At 42.0% G+C, this 21,671-nt stretch overlaps 1 protein-coding gene across 6 annotated transcripts; it reads left to right on the top strand.

Annotated features, from left to right (window-relative positions):
• Positions 1–1,522: 1,522 nt before the first annotated feature.
• LOC115176837 (protein rapunzel) lies at positions 1,523–21,095 on the top strand. Of its 6 annotated transcripts, none has more exons than XM_029737168.1 (3): positions 1,523–1,793; positions 18,897–18,981; positions 19,423–21,095. In XM_029737168.1, exon 3 carries the CDS (start codon positions 19,473–19,475, stop codon positions 20,646–20,648), a length of 1,176 nt encoding a protein of 391 aa, XP_029593028.1. In that variant the 5' UTR covers positions 1,523–1,793; positions 18,897–18,981; positions 19,423–19,472; the 3' UTR covers positions 20,649–21,095. The 6 variants fall into 6 exon arrangements, with proteins under 6 accessions (XP_029593028.1, XP_029593024.1, XP_029593026.1 ...); XM_029737166.1 differs by lacking the exons at positions 18,897–18,981; positions 19,423–21,095 and adding exons at positions 2,323–2,355; positions 4,484–6,583 and having other exon boundaries at positions 1,692–1,793; XM_029737165.1 differs by lacking the exons at positions 18,897–18,981; positions 19,423–21,095 and adding exons at positions 2,318–2,355; positions 4,484–6,583 and having other exon boundaries at positions 1,692–1,793.
• Positions 21,096–21,671: the final 576 nt, after the last annotated feature.

The raw sequence follows: 21,671 nt of genomic DNA, 5'->3' as shown, positions 1-21,671 counted from the left end.
ATTTGAGGAAATATACTGTACATCCTAATCAAGTGTGGAATTATTAGGGATAGCAGCATAAGCATTTGGACATGTGCCTCACCATCAATCATGAGATTCTGTTGAGATTTTAGTTATATAGACTAAACCGGCATACAAGGATCATAAAAGAGAACACAAAGAGGTTCAAAGTGTGCCATAATGTCTGCAGATTCACTATGCACATAAAATAATAAGAGAAACGATGCGTATTCCCCCTGTTTATTAACATTTAAGTTGTTGAACAGGAATGTTAAGTTGATATAGCTATTAGCTGAGTAAAACCAGACAAAACATCAGCTAAAAACACATTGACCTATCTGGCACACCTTGTTCAACTAGTTGTCATTATTTTAATGACTTTACAATTGTTCCACCTTGTATGCTTAAATCCCCTTCAAAGGCCATGTTTATTTAATTGATGAAGCCCTATTTTCCATTGAAAACATTTTACATGAGATGGAATATTTCTGAAGTTTCCAATCTGTAGTTTTCAGTTCTCTTTTCTTCAAAAATGAACCACAAAACCGGCTGGTAAATGGGTAATGGATGAATGATTTAGGATTTTAGCACACTGGATAGTGAACTGTAATTTTTGACAGGATATGGGACATCTCAAATTACGTAATGTGGAATTTTTGGGAAGTAGGATTCAGGAAGTAAGCTTTGCTTCATCACACTGACACCTCCTAGTCAGCATGTTTCCCAGCGTCAGTCAATACCACCCATCACGCCACATACCGTTGAGTCCCTGCGAAACATATCCTTCCCTTTCCGATGGTAATGAGTTAGCATAGTGCGACATCTGACAGCAGGACGATAAGGGAGACCCAAAAAACACTGGGGGGTACCAAATCCTCCTCAATATGACTGACCGTCCTGACTTCACGACACATAACCCCTTCTCCTCTTCTTCTATCTCCGCCTCTTTCTTCTCTCCAGTGTTAACTGGACTGATTGGTCATATCAGACAGTGTGTGTCACGGTCAGAGCTGAAGCACAAAGACAGTGGGTGAGCTCTGTCTCCCATGGTGTGGACGCAGAGACACAGAGGTCCTTTCACTGCTCTGCCCAGCACTGTGACGGAGTGACTCTGAGAGGACTGCAGCTCCAGGGTGTATTCCAACTCCATTACTACGCCTCAATCCAAATGTCCAATAGCTTGCCTTCAGTGATAATGCATTTCCAAGATTAAAAGAGTTCAGAATTACACACGTTTTAGCTCTGATGTCCCTTATGTGTGCTATTTTGAAAATACTAAGAACTGCCTCTGTTTAGGGAACTGATCTTTCTTAGCTGTAAAACATCATGCTTACTTTACAGAACTCAGTGGCATTTAGCAGGCACGCTGTTAAAAGAGGCAAGAAGCAGTGGCCATAGCAACCTCAATGGAGACACAACAAGCAGGGTTTTGTTTGTGGCTCTTTTGCTCACTTGAACGCTTGGACATACACACGCACACACACACAGACACACACACACAATCCTTCACACCCTGTGTGAATGGCAGTGGTGTCCTTGCATGGGCAATGTTTACAGGATGTTATCTGTCTCAGTGCCTGACCCTCATCCCTCAGAGTGGGTTCCTGTTGGAATGCAGAGAGGGGATGGAGGAGTTCCAACGGGGGAGTGACGAGAGAGAGAGACAGAGAGAGAGAGAGAGAGAGACAGACTACATATACATCCCAACACTAGGAGGCTGGTGCTCAGAGGCACAGTTGGACTGTTGGATAACTGGACTGCCCCCCCCTGTATACTTTATTGGACTATCAGAGGTGAGTTTCTTCCTCTTTTCTTTATCATGCTCTATCTCGCTGGACAGTTTGAATTACCATCAAGGGTGTCAAGTTTTATTTACCCAAATTTTCTATTCTTTGACAAACTGATCTTGTTTGAGAAGTATAGGCTACATATGAAAAAGTGAGGAACTGGTTTTGAAAGATCCACTTTGTTTGTGCACTGACAAGACAAACAGGTGAAATTCAAGTGCAATTTGAGATGTTGGGATATCATTGTTAACGGATGTGGTTTTGCTGGTATCTCATGACTCAATGATGTGGTCTCAATAAGAGTTCTTTAGGCTTGTTTCTTCCCCCAGTAGAATGGAAAATAATCGGTAGAAATAAGATTTTATTCAGCACTCCTATGTTCAAAGGATTTGAGAGAAGTTGAGTGATATTGAAAAGAAGGCAAAATACCTCCTGTTGGTTACAAAAATAGTTTGGGGCTCGCCTTTTTCTTCCTCTTAATTGTACCCTTGCATTAGCATTCTCACAGTCAACTATTTTTGTTTTACAAGTGAAGACTTGACATATCCTAAACCAGGACAATTTCTCAGTAAGTATTTTTCTTCACTATTATTTTTTGTTAAAATGCTTTCAGTTCAATGTGGTGATGAGTCACAAGTGAATTCTACAAAATACATCAAAATTCCAATTATTTAATATACTCTTAACACAATTTTTTGGACATTGTGTAACTTAAAAATGGGATAGCAATAACTGGTGATGTTAGCTTATTTAACAGGACTGACGTAATTAGTACAGTGGTAGTCTTTGGGAAAGCATGTAAAATGACACCATTCATCTTGCCATCAGCAATTACTGGTAAGCCCATGGTCTATGGGTGTAGATATGAATCTGTATTTTGTGTTTTTCATAAATGTAAATGACTGATGCTACATTGTACATGGAGTTGCTGTGAATTCAAAGACCCAATTGCATTTCAATTAACTTACATTTTAGTGTGTGGGAGAAAAGTGTGTTTTTCATTACAGAACAAGTGCAATGGTGAATTTTTTTCCTTCTGGGTGTGCCTTTTTTCTGTAGTGGATATTGTCTCAGGGGAATGAGATATGTGTGAGCTCATCTCTTTTGTGTATTTTACATTGAAAATCATATGTTCACAAAGTAAATCCCCTTTTTTCCCAGGTTGTGGACATCTGTGTTTGATTTGGGTCTTGGCTATTGTTAGGCTTGTCAATTCAACTCCAAAAAGCCAGCACTGCAATGTTGCGCAACTCTCCACATCATAAAGCAAGAGTACCCACACTGCTTTTGATGTTTGCTCTGAGTCGCCATAAACATTCAGTATGTTTATTTTAAATCATGTTTTGAAGTGAGTCAGTGCCACCGAAGCTGTGATCGAGTCCTGTCATATACCTGAGACTCTGGGTGTGGCATGAAACTAGACTCTTGCATGTCCCAACATGTTCTCCATTTGTTTTATTGCTGAGAGTAGCTTGTTCTATTTGACTCCAACTGTCTGATGTAATCTGTGTTAGACGCTGTTCATGTTTTCCGTGTTGGATACGATCAGTGGTGGAAAAAGTACCCAATTTTCATACTTGAGTAAAAGTAAAGATACCTTAATAGAAAATGGCTCAAGTAAAAGTGAAAGTCACCCAGTAAAATACAACTTGAGTAAAAGTCTAAGTATTTGGTTTTTAAAATATGTAAGTATAAAAAGTAAATGTAATTGCTAAAATATACTTAAGTATCAAAAGTAAAAGTATAAATCATTTCAAATTCCTTGTATTAAGCAAGCCAGATGGCACCATTTTTTATTTTTTTTATCAGACATAATTTACAAATGCAGCATGTGTCAGAACTCTCTATGAGAGGTGGGTGTAGAAGTCAGGTGCAGGAGAGGAGTAAATACGGAGAAAGCGTATTTATTACAGTTCATCAAAACACTACAGGCACAGACAAAAATGCAGTCCACAAAAATCCTCTAGAACAAAGTCTAGGGAAAAACACCTGATAGGAAAAATTAACAAAAATAAACGCCACCCAAAACCACAGACAGGAAAAACGCTAACAAACCCGTACGAAACAAAAGTGAGTAGGGCGAGAATAAATACCCAAAATAAACAACCTTAACAAGACACAGGTGAACAATCAAAACAGACATGACCAAACAAAAAAGAAAAAATAATTGGTGGCAGCTGGTAGACCGGCGACGACGACCACCGAGCGCCGCCCGAACAGGGAGAGGAGGCACCTTCAGTGGAAGTCGTGACAGCATGTGTGTTTAGTGAGTCCACCAGATCAGAGGCAGTAGGGATGACCAGGGATGTTCTATGACCATTTTCCTGTCCTGCATTCAAAATGTAACGAATACTTTTGGGTGTCAGGGAAAATGTATGGAGTAAAAAGTACATTATGTTATTTAGGAATGTAGTAAAGTAAAAGTTGTCAAAAATATAAATAGTAGAGTACAAATACCCCAAAAAATTACTTAAGTAGTACATTCAAGTATTTTTCCTACTTTACACCACTGGAGATGATGATGATCGAGTCATCTCCAAAACAAACTTTTTCAAACTAATAGCTAGCTAATCCTTAGAAGAAGAAACAAATACACAAAATCTGATTTTGCTGCCTTAACAAATGTATTATTTCACCTCAACAAACCTCCACAAGAGTTTTATGGTTTGTTCCTCTTGTTCCTCTTTCTCTTTCAGACATCAACATAGTCGGAGATTCTTTGAAGACCTTGTTGGCCATTGTTACTTTGTGATAGACCCCTCAAAATGACCAGTGTGGCAGAATGGCTTGTGCAGAACAGGGGCAAGATCGAGAAGGGGGTGGAGATCATGGGACAGGCCTCCTCAGTCCTGGCAGCCACTGTGGGCAAGCTCCATCCCGTCCTTGAGGCCGTGTTCGTAGCCTCCTCTGAGATCCTCCGCAACCCGGAAGGGCAGGACGCCTGCTACCTGACTGAGCAGTTCATCATGGTCAACCAGAAACTGGAAGGCATCCAGGCTGAGATCGACCAAATCGGCCTGGAGCTGCAGAGGACCTCCTTGAATAAGCAGAACTTTGACCGTGAGGCACAAATGCTCAGCCAGTACGAAAAGTTCCAGGACTTTGTCAACGCCAAGTCCAAGTTCAAAGAGAAGAAGATGGAGAAGTTCCTCAGCCATTATGAGAACACGGATGCGGACTTGAACCTGGACGCGCTCTATAATGCTGTTACTGGGGACAATACCTCAGGTGACCCCATGCTGGAGACAGTGGTTTCCACAGAACAAAGAAGTAGAAGGGCGGTAGAAGATTTCTGCGCCAGGCTTAAGAAGCTCTTTGTGGTGGGCATCATTGCTGTCATGGGTTATGCCAGCCTCAAGGAAGGGGTTGTGGGGGATGAGATGGTGAAGAAGTGGCAGGAGCGTATGGAAGATGTTGAGAACCGCATGAAAGCAGCGGTGGACGATTGCACTGAAAACTTTGCCGATCAGGCCAAACTGGACATGGAACACCATCTTCAGGAGAAACCTGGCAGTGTTGACCTTGACTTCACCAAATCCCTATTAGACACCCTTATTAAGAAATATGACTGGGTGAGCTGGTCTATCAGGGTCTTCAATGACAAGGAGCGCATTTTCTTTTTCAACTGGCTAGCTGGAAAGAAGTACCATGGAAGTAGAGGAGGAGCTAATTACTTTGATGTGTTGACCAAGAACAACATCAAAGTGGTGATCTCTTTCAGTGTTCAGCCTAAGCCTATCAACAAGGGTCAGATCCAGCAAGAGATTGAGGGGCAGAAACTGAAGGGGAACATGATGAATGTGGCTCAGGTCCTCAGCAGAAGTCTCCCCAACTGCTTGGTGCATGCTGTCAGCCACTATAAGGAGGTGGTGGAGTCCAACAACTTCCAAGAGGATTGTTATTACTATGGAAAACACAAAAAAGCTTACCTATGCGTTCATCCTGAGTAGCCTTTTGTTACACAGTGCAATGACAAATAGAGTAGTTATAATGGGGAAAACTACAAATACAATTCATGAATGTTTATAACTGAGTTTATAGGTGTTTTTATTGATATCTCAAACCTAGCTGATGCTTTAGCTAGTGGTTGTGTGAAATGTAATCTCTTGTTACAGACTGCAACATTTTTATTTGTTTATTGGCCTTGTAGATTTTTGTGTAGTTTGTGATCATTTAAACCAGGGATGTCAAACACATGGCCCGCAGGGGCCAGATTTTTTGGGGTAAAACGATGGATAGTGGACTGTCTTATGCAAAATTTCACGGCAAAGAAATATAACCAATTTTCAGTACGGCGCCTCAATCTCTTTGAAGACTGAATGCGGCCCCTTGGGCAAAATGAGTTTGACACTCCTGGTTTAAACTTTCAGGATTTGTATATGTGTATTAATGGACATATATGAGACATTTTATGCCAGGCTGTGGCTATCTACTCGACAACAATGACAACATATGAGAACTTAGTACTTCCTCTTACCAAATAGAATAGTAAGATACCTTATTTTACCTGCATTCAAGTATTTCATGATGACCATACTGTAAATTAGCACACCAGCCAGTATAATTATGTGTTATGTAAGCTTTCAGCAAACAACCATTTCTCCTCATCAATGTACTGAGGACTTACTCAAGCTCCTTTGGAAAATGCTGTTGATAGATGCATCACACTGTCCATATCTATATCCTTACAACATTACATCTCTGTCTATATTCACACATTTGATATCCTTCATAGAGCTATAATTTCTCATGTTTATGGTCTTCTTTATTCATAATAAACCACAATATAAATGACATTGTTGTCGCTGCTCATCATTATGCAATAGTAAATTAGGAATTTCATGCAATAGTAAATTAGGACGTTTATGTTCTATTTCTATCTACAGCTGAGGAAATGTAACATAATTTTTGAGGGTACTGTATGTAAAACGTTTAAGCAGAAGTACATGTAGTCATAAACATTGATACGGATAATATATGACAGTTTATTTACATTACTCCCTAAACAAACATCAGCTCACACACTATAAACACAATTATCATCAGCAAATGTTATAATAGTCTTGGTAAAATACTTTTGTCAGTTATTTGTCAAAGGACTGTAATTTATTATAGTTTCTATGTTGACCAGGAAAATATGCTATAATTTGTTCAACAACTTGTCTAACCACCACCCAAGTTTAGCTCTCTGTCGATGGGTGTGTCACTTTAACTGTAATATGAGAACCATATGACCAATAGGAAGAGAAAAACAGATCGGATAAATAATTTGCTTTTCTTCCTCAAACTAAAGCGAATGAAAAGGTGAGTTTTTAGCCAAACATAATTGCATATGACCATTTAAATGTTTCTTCGATAGGCTTACACAGTTCTGTCTATATTTTCCAAAAGTTATCGCAGCTGTTTTCATTAGTTGCGCAGTTCTTTAACGACGAGACTGGTAAAATTGGTCATGACTTTTTGAGATCCTACGATATCTTTGAATACATTACTTTATAATGTAATGTGCGCATTTAAATAATAGCCTATGTTTTACTGTAAGTTGCGCAAAACACACAATGTAACTATGTGCACAACTTCTGTCAAAACAGTAGTTGGGCGTTGGTAGCCTAGAATCGGTGACATAATGTGCAGGCCTTTTTCCAGGAAGTGTTTCTCGTGGCCATAATTATATATTGTCACGATACATGTACTAATGCAGTGGCAACAGTGCTGAATTTAATCAATTGACATATTGTTGCAAGGCCTTATCATATTAATCCACGAGGTATGCAGACTGTATAGGGAGTTAAACAAGGTACTGAAATAAAGCAATTAGAGCCCTTGTTGAACGAGCTAATCGATACATTTCCCATTAAGAGGCCACATGAACAGCTTTTAACAACAACAAGTGTAATATGATTGCTCTTCTCGGATTGCAAAGAGCTATGTCCATTTGTTAAATGCAGCCAGTCATGGCCGGTCAGTGTTTATGTGGGCAAGCTTCACAGAATGATTTGGCCACCTCCCTCAACTAGTCCTCAATCGACATAGATACTGTAGCTTACTGATTGTTTGGGCCACTCAAATATTGCCATTTATTCTTGCAGCTTTGAATGATTTTTATTTAATTTAGGATTCAAACCATGAAAAGAAGACACTATAAAATGTCTATCTTGATGGCCAGATATTGATATACAAATGGATCAGTTATGATGTTGACAATTATTACTTCAGTAGGCCTAACTGCTCGTCAGTGGACATCAGTTAATGTACATTTTAAGGTGGACTGGTCTGCTTGTTATTTGGTGAATTATTTGACCTGAGATATGCCTCCCTTGTAGAGCTACAGCTATAGCACTTTTGAGTCTGTAAGACATAAATTCAACGTCTATTCCACGTTGGTTCAACGTAATTTAATTGAAACGATGTGTAAACGACTTTGATTCAACCTATGTGTTGGCTAGTGTCTAAACCTTATTCTTGCACATCTGAAAATGTACAATCACCATCACTTCACCCTGGATAATTTGTCTGCTTTAGTGCGGTAGAGATACTTCACATACACTCAGACCATGAGACAACCCCTGGGAGTTAAGGTTTTAATGGAGAGCTGAAATGTCTCATTTTTTTAGCATGGCAGTGTGGATGGCTAAATCAAATGAGATGGATGTTTTTCTATCCTAATGCATGACATTCCACTTCCATCATTGAACTGGCTTCTAATGCAGATGTTGTATCAATGAGAGCTGTGTCTTTTTCAAAGCCATTTGCACCATCTGTTTTATGATAGCTGCTGATCTAATAGTATCAGACCATCTGTTTATATTTAGTTTGCTGGATTATACATTCTAATCAATTACATTGACAGGGCTGCCAACCTTTCAAGACATTTGCTATGCGAATTTCATTGCCCCCTAACACAAACCCCTAGACGTGGGGTCTGGGGGTCCTCCCCCATGAAAATGTTACTGTTTTAAAGCGCATGTCTTGCAATTCTACGTATTTGGACATGGCTTAGGCCTAAGAGTGGAACATTTTTTTAAATGAAAACCACAGGTCAGGTGTATTCAGGATGCTTTGAACATTAAATGAACACTCAAAATTCAACGACTTTGTTACTTTTAGATTTTGAGATGGGGAGACAGGCACATTGGGAAAAACAGTGGGAAGGTTGGAAGCAGGGATTGATACCTGTTCTCAGGTGGAAAGTTGTATGTGACACGTGACGGGAGTGTTACCACTACACAAATTCTCTGCACAAGAATTTCTCATATTAATGGTTGATGGCAGTGGGTAACCAAATCATAGATTGCAGTCTAGTTAAAGACACCAACATTTTGTGTTTTGTCATTTGGGTGAACTCTTTCAAATAGGGTTGAAAGAAAATCCTGCTTGCACTCTAGGAGGGTTGGCAACTCCTGCTCTATGTTCTTGTTATAACAATTAATTTTTCAATCAACCAACCTTTAAGAAAAATCTAATAGATATCAATATTAAGGTGGTTTAACCCTACTAGCTGAAAATCATTGCCATCATCTTACACTACCTATGTCAATATGCCTTGTATACTGTTGTTTAGGGTAGCTCTTATTGTTTTGTTTTACTGCAGAGCCCCAATCCCGCTCTACATGACCTCGGTTAGCTCCCTTGCCCCACCCCCCAGACATGCGGAGACCGCACCTAGTTTAACTGCCGCTTCCAGAGAAGCAGCCTCTCTCATCATCACTCAATGCCTAGGTTTACCTCCACTGTACTCGCACCCTGCCATGCCCTTGTCTGTGCATTATGCCCTGAATCTATCCTACCACGCCCAGAAGTCTGCTCTTTTTACTCTCTGTTCCGAATGCACTAGACAACCAGTTCTTACAGCCTTTAGCCTTATCCTACTCCGCCTCTGTTCCTCTGGTTATGTAGAGGTTAACCCAGGCCCTGTGTGTCCCCAGGCGCTCTCATTTGTTGACTTCTGTAACCGGATACGCCTTGGGTTCATGCATGTTAACATCAAAAGCCCCCTCTTAAGTTTGCTTTATTCACTGCTTTAGATCACTCCGCCAACCCTGATGTCCTAGCCTTGTCTGAATCCTGGTTTAGGAAGGCCACCAATAATTCTGAAATTTCCATCCCCAATTACAACATTTTCCGTCAAGATAGAACTGCTAAAGGGGGCGGAGTCCTGCAGAGTTCTGTCCTACTATCCAGGTCTATGCCCAAACAGTTCGAGCTACTACTTTTAAAAATCCATCTCTCCAGAAATAAGTCTCTCACTGTTGCCGCTTGTTATAGACCCCCCTCAGCTCCCAGCTGTGCACTGGACACCATATGTGAATTGATTGACCCCCATTTATCTTCATAGTTCGTACTGTTAGGTGACCTAAACTGGGATATGCTTAACACCCCGGCCGTCCTACAATCTAAGCTAGATGCCCTCAATCTCACACAAATGATCAAATCAAATCAAATTTATTTATATAGCCCTTCGTATATCAGCTGAAATCTCAAAGTGCTGTACAGAAACCCAGCCTAAAACCCCAAACAGCAAGCAATGCATGTGAAAGAGGCACGGTGGCTAGGAAAAACTCCCTAGGAAAAACTCCCTAGAAAGGCCAAAAACCTAGGAAGAAACCTAGAGAGGAACCAGGCTATGAGGGGTGGCCAGTCCTCTTCTGGCTGTGCCGGGTGGATATTAAAACAGAACATGGTCAGGATGTTAAAATGTTCATAAATGACCAGCATGGTCAAATAATAATAATCATTGTAGTTGTCGAGGGTGCAACAAGCACGTCCGGTGAACAGGTCAGGGTTCCGTAGCCGCAGGCAGAACAGTTGAAACTGGAGCAGCAGCATGGCCAGGTGGACTGGGGACAGCAAGGAGTCATCATGCCAGGTAGTCCCGAGACATGGTCCTAGGGCTCAGGTCCTCCGAGAGAAAGAGAGAAAGAGAGAATTAGAGAGAGCATATTTAAATTCACACAGGACACCGGATAAGACAAGAGAATACTCCATATGAAACAGACTGACCCTAGCCCCCCGGCACATAAACTACTGCAGCATAAATACTGGAGGCTGAGACAGGAGGGATCAGAAGACACTGTGGCCCCATCCGATGATACCCCCGGACAGGGCCAAACAGGCAGGATATAACCCCACCCACTTTGCCAAAGCACAGCCCCCACACCACTAGAGGGATGTCTACAACCACCAACTTACCGTCCGAAGACAAGGCCGAGTATAGCCCACAAAAATCTCCGCCATGGCACAACCCAAGGGGGGGGCGCCAACCCAGACAGGAAGACCACGTCAGTGACTCAACCCACTCAAGTGACGCACCCCTCCCATGGACGGCATGGAAGAACACCAGTAAGTCAGTGACTCAGCCCCTGTAATAGGTTTAGAGGCAGAGAATCCCAGTGGAAAGAGGGGAACCGGCAAGGCAGAGACAGCAAGGGCAGTTCGTTGCTCCAGCCTTTCCGTTCACCTTCACACTCCTGGGCCAGACTATACTTAATCATAGGACCTACTGAAGAGATAAGTCTTCAGTAAAGACTTAAAGGTTGAGACTGAGTCTGCGTCTCTCACATGGGTAGGCAGACCATTCCATAAAAATGGAGCTCTATAGGAGAAAGCCCTACCTCCAGCCGTTTGCTTAGAAATTCTAGGGACAATTAGGAGGCCTGCGTCTTGTGACCGTAGCGTACGTGTAGGTATGTACGGCAGGACCAAATCGGAAAGATAGGTAGGAGCAAGCCCATGTAATGCTTTGTAGGTTAGCAGTAAAACCTTGAAATCAGCCCTTGCCTTAACAGGAAGCCAGTGTAGGGAGGCTAGCACTGGAGTAATATGATCAAATTTTTTGGTTCTAGTCAGGATTCTAGCAGCCGTATTTAGCACTAACTGAAGTTTGTTTAGTGGTTTATCCGGGTAGCCGGAAAGTAGAGCATTGCAGTAGTCCAGCCTAGAAGTAACAAAAGCATGGATTAATTTTTCTGCGTCATTTTTGGACAGAAAGTTTCTGATTTTTGCAATGTTACGTAGATGGAAAAAAGCTGTCCTTGAAACAGTCTTGATATGTTCTTCAAAAGAGAGATCAGGGTCCAGAGTAACACCGAGGTCCTTCACAGTTTTATTTGAGACGACTGTACAACCATCCAGATTAATTGTCAGATTGAACAGAAGATCTCTTTGTTTCTTGGGACCTAGAACAAGCATCTCTGTTTTGTCCGAGTTTAAAAGTAGAAAGTTTGCAGCCATCCACTTCCTTATGTCTGAAACACAGGCTTCTAGCGAGGGCAATTTTGGAGCTTCACCATGTTTCATTGAAATGTACAGCTGTGTGTCGTCCGCATAGCAGTGAAATTTAACATTATGTTTTCGAATGACATCCCCAAGAGGTAAAATATATAGTGAAAACAATAGTGGTCCTAAAACGGAACCTTGAGGAACACCGAAATTTACAATTGATTTGTCAGAGGACAAACCATTCACAGAGACAAACTGATATCTTTCCGACAGATAAGATCTAAACCAGGCCAGAACTTGTCCATGTAAACCAATTTGGGTTTCCAATCTCCAAAAGAATGTGGTGATCGATGGTATCAAAGCGGCACTAAGATCTAGGAGCACGAGGACAGATGCAGAGCCTCGGTCTGACGTCATTAAAAGGTCATTTACCACCTTCACAAGTGCAGTCTCAGTGCTATGATGGGGTCTAAAACCAGACTGAAGCGTTTCGTATACATTATTTGTCTTCAGGAAGGCAGTGAGTTGCTGTGCAACAGCTTTTTCTAAAATTTTTGAGAGGAATGGAAGATTCGATATAGGCCGATAGTTTTTTATAATTTCTGGGTCAAGATTCGGCTTTTTCAAGAGAGGCTTTATTACTGCCACTTTTAGTGAGCTTGGTACACATCCGGTGGATAGAGAACCGTTTATTATGTTCAACATAGGAGGAACCATATGATCATAGGAACCTACCAGGTACAACCCCAAATCCATAAACATGGGCACCCTCATAGATATCATCCTGACCAACTTCCCCTCTAAGAACACCTATGCTGTTTTCAACCAGGATCTCAGCGATCACTGCCTCATTTCCTGCGTTCTTTATGGGTCCGCGGTAAAACGACCACCCCTCCTCACTGTCAAATGGTCACTTCTGCAAGCAGGCCTTTCTAATCAACCTGGCCCGGGTATCCTGGAAGGATATTGACCTCATCCCGTCAGTAGAGGATGCCTGGTTGTTCTTCAAAAGTGCCTTCCTCACCATCTTAAATAAGCATGCCCCTTTCAAAACATTTTGAAATAAGAACAGATATAGCCCTTGGTTCACTCCAGACTTGACTGCCCTTGACTAGCACAAAAACATCCTGTGGCGCACTGCACTAGCTTCGAATATTCCCCGCGATATGCAAATATTCAGGGAAGTCAGGAGCCAATATACACAGTCAGTTAGGAAACAGAAATTTGCATCCTGCAGCACTTACTCCCAAAGGTTTTGGGACACTGTAAAGTCCATGGAGAATAAGAGCACCTCTTCTCAGCTGCCCACTGCACTGAGGCTAGGAAACACTGTCACCACCGATAAATCCACGATAATCAAGAATTTCAATAAGCATTTCTCTACGGCTGGACACTCTTTCCACCTGGCTCCCCCCCGCTTCTCCTTCACCCAAATCCAGACAGCTGATGTTCTGAAAGAGCTGCAGAATCTGGATCCCTACAAATCAACTGGGCTAGACAATTTGGACCCTCTCATCCTAAAAGTATCCGCCGCCATTGGCGCAACCCCTATTACCAGTCTGTTCAATCTCTCTTTCGTATTGTCTGAGATTCCTAAAGATTGGAACACGGCCACAATCATCCCCCTCTTCAAAGGGCGAGACACTCTAGACCCAAACTGTTACAGAACTACATCCATCCATCCTGCCCTGCCTTTCTAAAGTCTTTGAAAACCAAGTGAACAAACAGATCATCGACCATCTCGAATCACACTGTACTTTCTCCGCTATGCAATCCGATTTCCAAGCTGGTCACGGGTGCACCTCAGCCACGCTCAAGGACCTAAACAATATCATAACTACCGTCGATAATAAACAGTACTGTGCAGCCATCTTCATCTACCTGGCCAAGGCTTTCGACTCTGTCAGTCACCGTATTCTTATCGGCAGACTCAACAGCCTTGGTTTCTCTAATGACTGCCTCGCCTGGTTCACTAACTACTTCTCAGAGTTCGGTGTGTCAAATCGGAGGGCCTGTTGTCCGGACCTCTGGCAGTCTCTATGGGGGTGCCACAGGGTTTAATTCTCGGGGCGACTCTTTTCTCTGTATATATCAATGATGTCACTCTTGCTGTGAGTGATTCTCTGATCCACCTCTACGCAGACGACACCATTCTGTATACATCTGGCCCTTCTTTGGACACTGTTAACAAACCTCCAAACGAGCTTCAATGCCATATAACACTCCTTCCATGGCCTCCAACTGCTCTTAAACGCTAGTAAAACTAAATGCATGCTCTTCAACCGATCGCTGCCCGCCCGCCTAGCATCACTACTCTGGACGGTTCTGACTTAGAATATGTGGACAACTATAAATGCCTAGGTGTCTGGCTAGACTGTAAACTCTCCTTCCAGACTCACATTAAGCATCTCCAATCCAAAGTTAAATCTAGAATCGGCTTCCTATTTCGCAACAAAGCCTCCTTCACTCATGCTGCCAAACATACCCTCGTAAAACTGACTATCCTGCCGATCCTTGACTTCGGCGATGTCATTTACAAAATAGCCTCCAACACTACTCAGCAAATTGGATGCAGTCTATCACAGTGCCATCCGTTTTGTCACGAAAGCCCCATATACTATCCACCATTGCGACCTGTATGCTCTCGTTAGTTGGTCCTCGCTACATATTCGTCGCCAAACCCACTGGCTCCAGGTCATCTATAAGTATTTGCTAGGTAAAGCTCCGCTTTATCTCAGCTCACTGGTCACCATAGCAACACCCACCCGTAGCACGCGCTCCAGCAGGTATATTTCACTGGTCATCCCCAAAGCCAACACCTCTGTGGCCGCCTTTCCTTCCAGTTCTCTGCTGCCAATGACTTAAACGAATTTCAAAAATCACTGAAGTTGGAGACTTATCTCCCTCACTAACTTCAAGCATCGGCTGTCAGAGCAGCTTCCCGGTCGCTGCAGCTGTACACAGCCCATCTGTAAATAGCCAATCTAACCAACTACCTACCCCATCCCCATATTTGTTTTTCTTTTTTTCTGCTCTTTTGCACACCAGTATTTATACCAGTATTTATACTTGCACATCCTCATCTGCACATCTATCACTCCAGTGTTAATTGCTAAATTGTAATTACTTTTTAGGCCACCATGGCCTATTTATTGCCTTACCTCCTTACTTCATTTGCACACACTGTATACAGATTTTATATTGTGTTATTGACTGCACAATACTCAAATGTGAAAAATGATATTTGAGGCCTGGAGTATTTAACATCCAATGCTTATTTGTGTGACTTATTCAAAACTGTCCATGAATGACTGCAAAAATACATAGCCTCATCATTAATTTTCAGACACAAATAGGCATATCAGATTTCAAATATGTGATTACACTGGCAAAATTGGAAGAAGTGGAATAATAAAATAAGCATGGGGAATAAGTGTCATTGTTGACAAGCACACTAATTACCCTATATTTTACTCCATTGTTAAGAATGACAATTATTCCACAGATCAGACTAACTAAATTAAATAGATAAAATCTCCTGAAGACAAGATTACATAAATCTGCCCCTACACCCTCCCTAATCAAATAATTGGTATGTTTATTGTCCCCCCTCTTGAATCAAACTTTTGAGTTCACAATCTGACCAAAAAGGTCACCCTACCAAACTTCCCTGCTAAAACAAGGGGACTCTTGCAAGTGCGGATTAAATCTACTTTATGTGCTGTCAAAAGGCTGCATTCTGCAATAGAGCTCGCCAGTTTATAGTCCTAAAACCCGGAAATTAGTTACCTCTGGTTCGTTCAGCTATCCCTATGGGGAAAAAATACGAGTTTTTGAATAAATGCCCCAAATAAGGTCTGAGGTTAACACGGGCTTATGAGATCTTATACGTTTTGTCTTATGAGATAATAGCGGTCAGTTAACATGACCTTTTATGAAATAATTTGTTACAAATTCTCAAAAAGTGACATTAGCTGAGGAACATTATCTCATAGAACAAAAAGTATAAGGTCTCCTCAGTCTTTGTTTACCACAGACCTTATTTTCGGCATTTCTCCAAAAACCCTCCAAAAAGGCCATTTATCTTTCCCATAGGCTTTGTCCAACTAACCATGGCGGAGTGCCCACAAAAATACAGCATTACTATTTCTCTCTATAGGGATGGGAATAACAGCAACATTTTATATTTTTTGACTTAACTAGGCATGTCAGTTAAGAACAAATTCTTATTTACAATGACGACCTACCCCAGCTGAACCCTAACCCGGACGACGCTGGGTCAATTGTGCACCGCCCTATGGGACTGCCAATCACGTCCGGTTGTGATACAGCCTGGAATCAAACCAGAGTCTGTAGTGACGCCTCTAGCACTGGGATGCAGTGCGTTAGACCGCTGCGCCACTCGGGAGCCCAAACAAAGCCTCATTTTATTGGCAACATTGTACATAAAACAGCGCTACCGTGCTGCTCTTTTTACAGTTTTTTAAACTCAGCTGAGAACTTTCTCTCTCTCCTTTCAACTCCGCTCTAATCTTGAGGAGCGTTTCTTTAAAATGCGCATCCAGTCCCCTTGATACTTTACATAACTAGACCAATCAAATGCTTCAATGTGCTCACAGTGCTATGGCAAGACAATGGGCGGATTCGATTATGCTGAGCCGTCACGTCATCGGGCGAAAGCGGGGAAGAAGGAGGGCCATTCTCAAATCAAAGAGTAATCTGTGGCGTTCTGTCATTTTGTCGACAAGACAGCATCGTGCATCATCTAGAAATCTCTTACATAAAATAAATGTCAGAAAATTCTAAAATATTTTTCACTGGGAAGGCAGATAAAGCGTTTTGTTTATCAAAAGCAATCACTTTTGCATGGGAAAACACATGATCCTACTAATTACTACACGTGCTTAATTATGTCACTTTTGTTTTGAGCCGACTTAATCCTGGGCTTTGAACGGGGCACCTGGCTCACGCCCGGAAGGCATCCTGATTCCAAATCAAATGCAATCAACTTTCAGCCCATGCAAAACACGGTTACCTGCTCACCCAGGCGAGATTAATCGAACCCCCTCAATGACAGAGGTTCCGCTTGTGATGTTAAATTGCAGACGCAGATCAAGGGGCCAGGGTTCGGGTCTAGAAGCACGGTTTCTACTGCTCCTTGAGGTTTGCTTCGGTACTGCAGTTTAGCTGATGCCCAGCACAGAAAGACAATTTTCCATACACTGCCACATTTTATTTTTTTTGTATTTTAATTAACCAGGCAAGTCAGTTAAGAACAAATTCTTATTTACAATGATGGCCTACCCCGGCCAAACCCTCTCCTAATCTGGACAGCGCTGAGCCAATTGTGTGCCGCCCTATGGGACTCGATCACGGCCGGTTGTGATACTGCCCGGTATCGAACCAGGTTCTGTAGTGATGCCTCAAACACTGTGATGCAGTGCCTTAGACAGCTGCGCCACTCGGGGTCGAAAACATAGAGAAGTCAGATTTGAGAATTCCTAAAAAGACACTTTAGTCATCACCTTTGAGCACAAAACATCCATTGAATTATTCAAATAATTGTTTAGTTTTTTTACTCAGCTGAAGATATGATCATTTTTATATTCATCCAATGTCTGCCATGGGTTTGTATGACATCGACACTGCTCCCTGTGCGCATGTGATGTTTGTCCGTATAAACTGGATGCCACCTGGATATTAACGGTCCATGAATCGACGTATGTAAACTTGAGTAGGTTTACCTTGAAAACAACGGTCGGACATCTTGGACGCATTCTCCAGTTCTTATTATACCTCAGTGGCGCAGATTATCCAATTTCAAAACAATTTAGAGCACAGTTGAAATGTTAACGCACTAACTAATTAGAAGAAAAAAAATCTGTACTTTTCAATGCGAGATATGAGGTGTGAGAAGAGGGCGAAATGCGTGAGAGTTGTCAGCTTTGGCTGTATTGAGATTGTTCTAGAGTTCTTGGATTTTCTTAGACAGACTTGTCTTAGTAGTCGCTGTTCTCTACGGCCATAAAGACTGTGCCTCCCTTGACAGCTGTAGATGTAGGTGATAGATCAGGTTGAGAAATGAGGGTGACATCTTCCCTGATCTTTTGCAGTGTAAACTCCCTTGGGCCAGACCTCAGCAGCAGAGAAAGGCAGACTGAGACGCTGACAGAATAGTTTCCGTTGTCTTGTTGCTGTGGTTACTTGCATTTCTGTGGAAAATGCACTCCTGCTCAGCAAGTTTAATCTCCAACAGACAGTTTATCACTCCCACACTCTCCGTGGCATTGACTGGACTGGCTGACAAGCGACCGTGGTGGGGATGGTGGTGGTAGTTGAAGGGCCAAGGGAGAATGGATTAGGTTTTTAATAATAAACTGAGTTTATAACATTGTACTTTGACCTGAAAGTAATTTCATGCCAGTTGTCAAATACAATTTGCAATGATTTATTGCAGCAGAGGTGTATACGTTATACTGTATAATATATATTTTTTTAAATGCGGTATAATAAATGTTCTGTCACTTATTGTGTATCAATTACTAATTGGCTTGCTGTGCATACTTCATACCGTGTTTCAGATCTTCGTTGTTTTTTTCCTCATTTGGCACTTTGTTGATGTGATATACAACACACTTGAATTGAGTGTATAATGCAGACAGTAAATGGTAAATACTTAAAACATTTCTATACCAAAAAACCATTAAAACACTGCCTTGAAGTACACATTTGAAACTCCATAGAGTATCTACCCCTACGTGTCTTCCCTCACTGGTGAATTCTCTTTGCATTGTTGCCTCATTGCTCACTGGGTTTGTCCAGCTGTAATCCCAGCAGGCTTTGCTTGTGTTCTGCAATTTACTCTGCTCCCTCTCTCTCTCTCTTTATCAGTTCTCACTGTGAGGCCAGCAGGGATTCACTCTAGTTGAGAGTTTGAGCAAGGAAGCAGACCACAGTCCAACAATACCAGCTCTACGTAAGTTCAGAAACTAATATACTGTAGGGAGGTAGGTAAATAACTATATGGGCCTAACTGTTAAGACTTTGGTATTGCTGTTGAACTTTTCCTCCATTTTAACTAAGGGCTTGAACTGGGGGATGATTGGTTGTCTATATTTTAAATGGTTCTTCAATAATGCTTTAGTTAAGTGTCAGTAGAAAGGTTTCCGCTTTGTCAAGAGTCATTCTGTAGACCAGGGTTTCACAAACTCAGTCCTGCCCCCCCCCCCCCCCCCATCCAAGCTTCGATTTTTTGCCTCAGCTGTGTAGTGCTGCCCCAGGACTGACTTTGGTAAACTGTGCTCTTATTAAGTGTCAGTTTAGTCGAGTCATTCTGTAGACCATAGACTTTATCATGTCTAATGTAAATAAGAGTTCAAACATCCTTTTGACCATGTCCTTTTGCTCTTTTTTTCAGATTTTATACTGTTATTTGTTGTGCACTGAATAATAACAATACCAGCAAAGATGGCCGGCCAGCTACAGAAGATCGTAGCAGAGAAGAAGAACGTGGTAGAGACTGTAATGGAAGTGTTTGAACAGGGAGCTGAGGTGGTGGCCAGTATCGCAGGTGACCTCTTCCCTGTTTTCGCCATCGCTGCTCCCATCGTGAAATTGGCCCTCGACAATGTGGAGAGCAAGGAAGCTGCGTTCATGAAGGAGCAGTTCCAGAAAGTTCGCGAACGCCTGGAGGTGGTTTCAGAGGAGATGCAGCGTATTAACGAGGAGATCAAGAAGAGCGGAGCGGACGCAGCCTACTTTTCTGTAGAGGAGAACATCTCCAACCAGTTCCGCAAGTACATGGACATCCTCAATGCCAAACCCAAGTTTCGTGAGGTCAAGAAGAAGCTTTTCATGGAGCATTTTGTCAAAACAGGTGGTGACAAAAACCTACACACCCTCTATAGTGCCGTGACGGGAGACAACTTCTCTGGAGAGTCAGTGTTGGAAATTACTCTTAACTATGAGGAGAAAAGTCGACGCACAATGGAAGACTTCTGTGCCAGGTTGAAGAAACTCTTTTGCATAGGCCTCATCGCTCTGATGGGCTACACTGCTCTAAAGGACTGCGATGATGAAGAGAAGCTTCTTCAAGACTGGGGTGAAAAGATGAAGGATGTACAGGTGAAAATGAATGCTGTCATTGAGGACTGCATCACCAGCTTCCCCAAGCAGGCTGAACTGGATACCCGGAGGTTGGTTAGGGACCACTCTGACCTGAGCAACCAGCAGCTGGCAGACGCCATTTTGGAGAAGCTGAAAAGAAAGTATGACTGGGTGTGCTGGTCTGTCCGTATATTCAGCTCCCCTTCGGGCCTGTTCTCCAACAAAAAAGACATCCAGTGCCCCACAGGAAAAAATCGCTTTCAGGTGGCAGCAACAGATGAGAAGCTGAACGTCATGGTGTCCTACAGTGCCTCGCCCGAGCCTCTGAACAAGGCCCACATCCAGCAGCTGATCCAGGGTCAGAAGAAACTCACCGTAGTGGGTACAGCTGAGCTCCTGTTTGATCAGTTGCCAGGTCCATGTGCAGTCCACACGGTTAAGACTTGCAAAGACCTGGCCTGTGTCTGGAGCTTTGCCGAAGAGCTACACTACTGGGAGGAGCACAAGAACTTCTATGTTTGTGTTCACTACAATTGACGTTTTCTTATTTAAAAATGAATGAATAATTAGCCATAGCTCCTAATGTTATATTCAGTCCAATTTGGTCTTTACACTAAGACTGACATTGCCAAGTACTTTCTCTCTTTCTCAGTTGAGTTCTGATCCCCAGCTATACTAATGAGGAGGAACATAGGCTAACATTTAATATAAAGCATGATACTTACCAAAGACTGTTTTACCTGTTAATCTATTCTTCGTAATGTTTTTCTTTTATGTATCCACCCTACTAATATAGTGTAAATAAAATCTAATTTCTGCTTTACATTTTCAAATAAACCACACATAATAACTGTGATAGTCATGATCTATGCTTCTGAGAATATAAATTAAACTTTGTCTTGATGCATATTCTATATTGACCAAATCACATAATTTTTATGAAGTGTGTAAATATAAAAGCCTAATGTTTGTCTGTAAAAAAAATCCCTCAATAGTTTACATAACTATAATTGTATTTTCCCTTTATATATAAAAGAAAAAGCACCTTTGACTCATTTTCAGCTGCTGCAATTTACATTCAGATGGCATAGTAGAGGCTGCCGAGGGGGTGACGTCTCAGAGAAAGGGCTGGAACGGCGCAAATGGAATGTATTTGACACTATTCTACTCATTCCATTCCAGCCATTACCACAAGCCTGTTTTCCCCAATTAAGGTGCCACCAACCTCCTGTGATGACAACAACTCATCTGACATTATGTTTTGTTATTCCTGTCTCTGTTATTTTGGCACACACTGCTTCAGTGAACCTGCTCCCATTCCGTGTGATTTGATCAACCAACCCTCTACAAAGGCATGCTAAGACATATTATTGCTGTGAAGATGTGCTCATGAATGCCTAGCATAGATATGCTCGTCACATCTTTACCTGTTGTGATGTGCAACAGAAATGTTGGTATCACAGGTCATCTCGACTCAGTCCATAGTTCCACAACCCTATTTACATTTAGTATCATAATGTTTAACCCATTCCACTTTCCATGCATTCACTCTCGTTTGCA

Source organism: Salmo trutta, chromosome 37 (genome assembly GCF_901001165.1).
Source record: "Salmo trutta chromosome 37, fSalTru1.1, whole genome shotgun sequence".
In the NCBI taxonomy this organism is placed as follows: domain Eukaryota; kingdom Metazoa; phylum Chordata; class Actinopteri; order Salmoniformes; family Salmonidae; genus Salmo; species Salmo trutta.
This window is presented reverse-complemented; position numbering and strand designations above follow the sequence as displayed.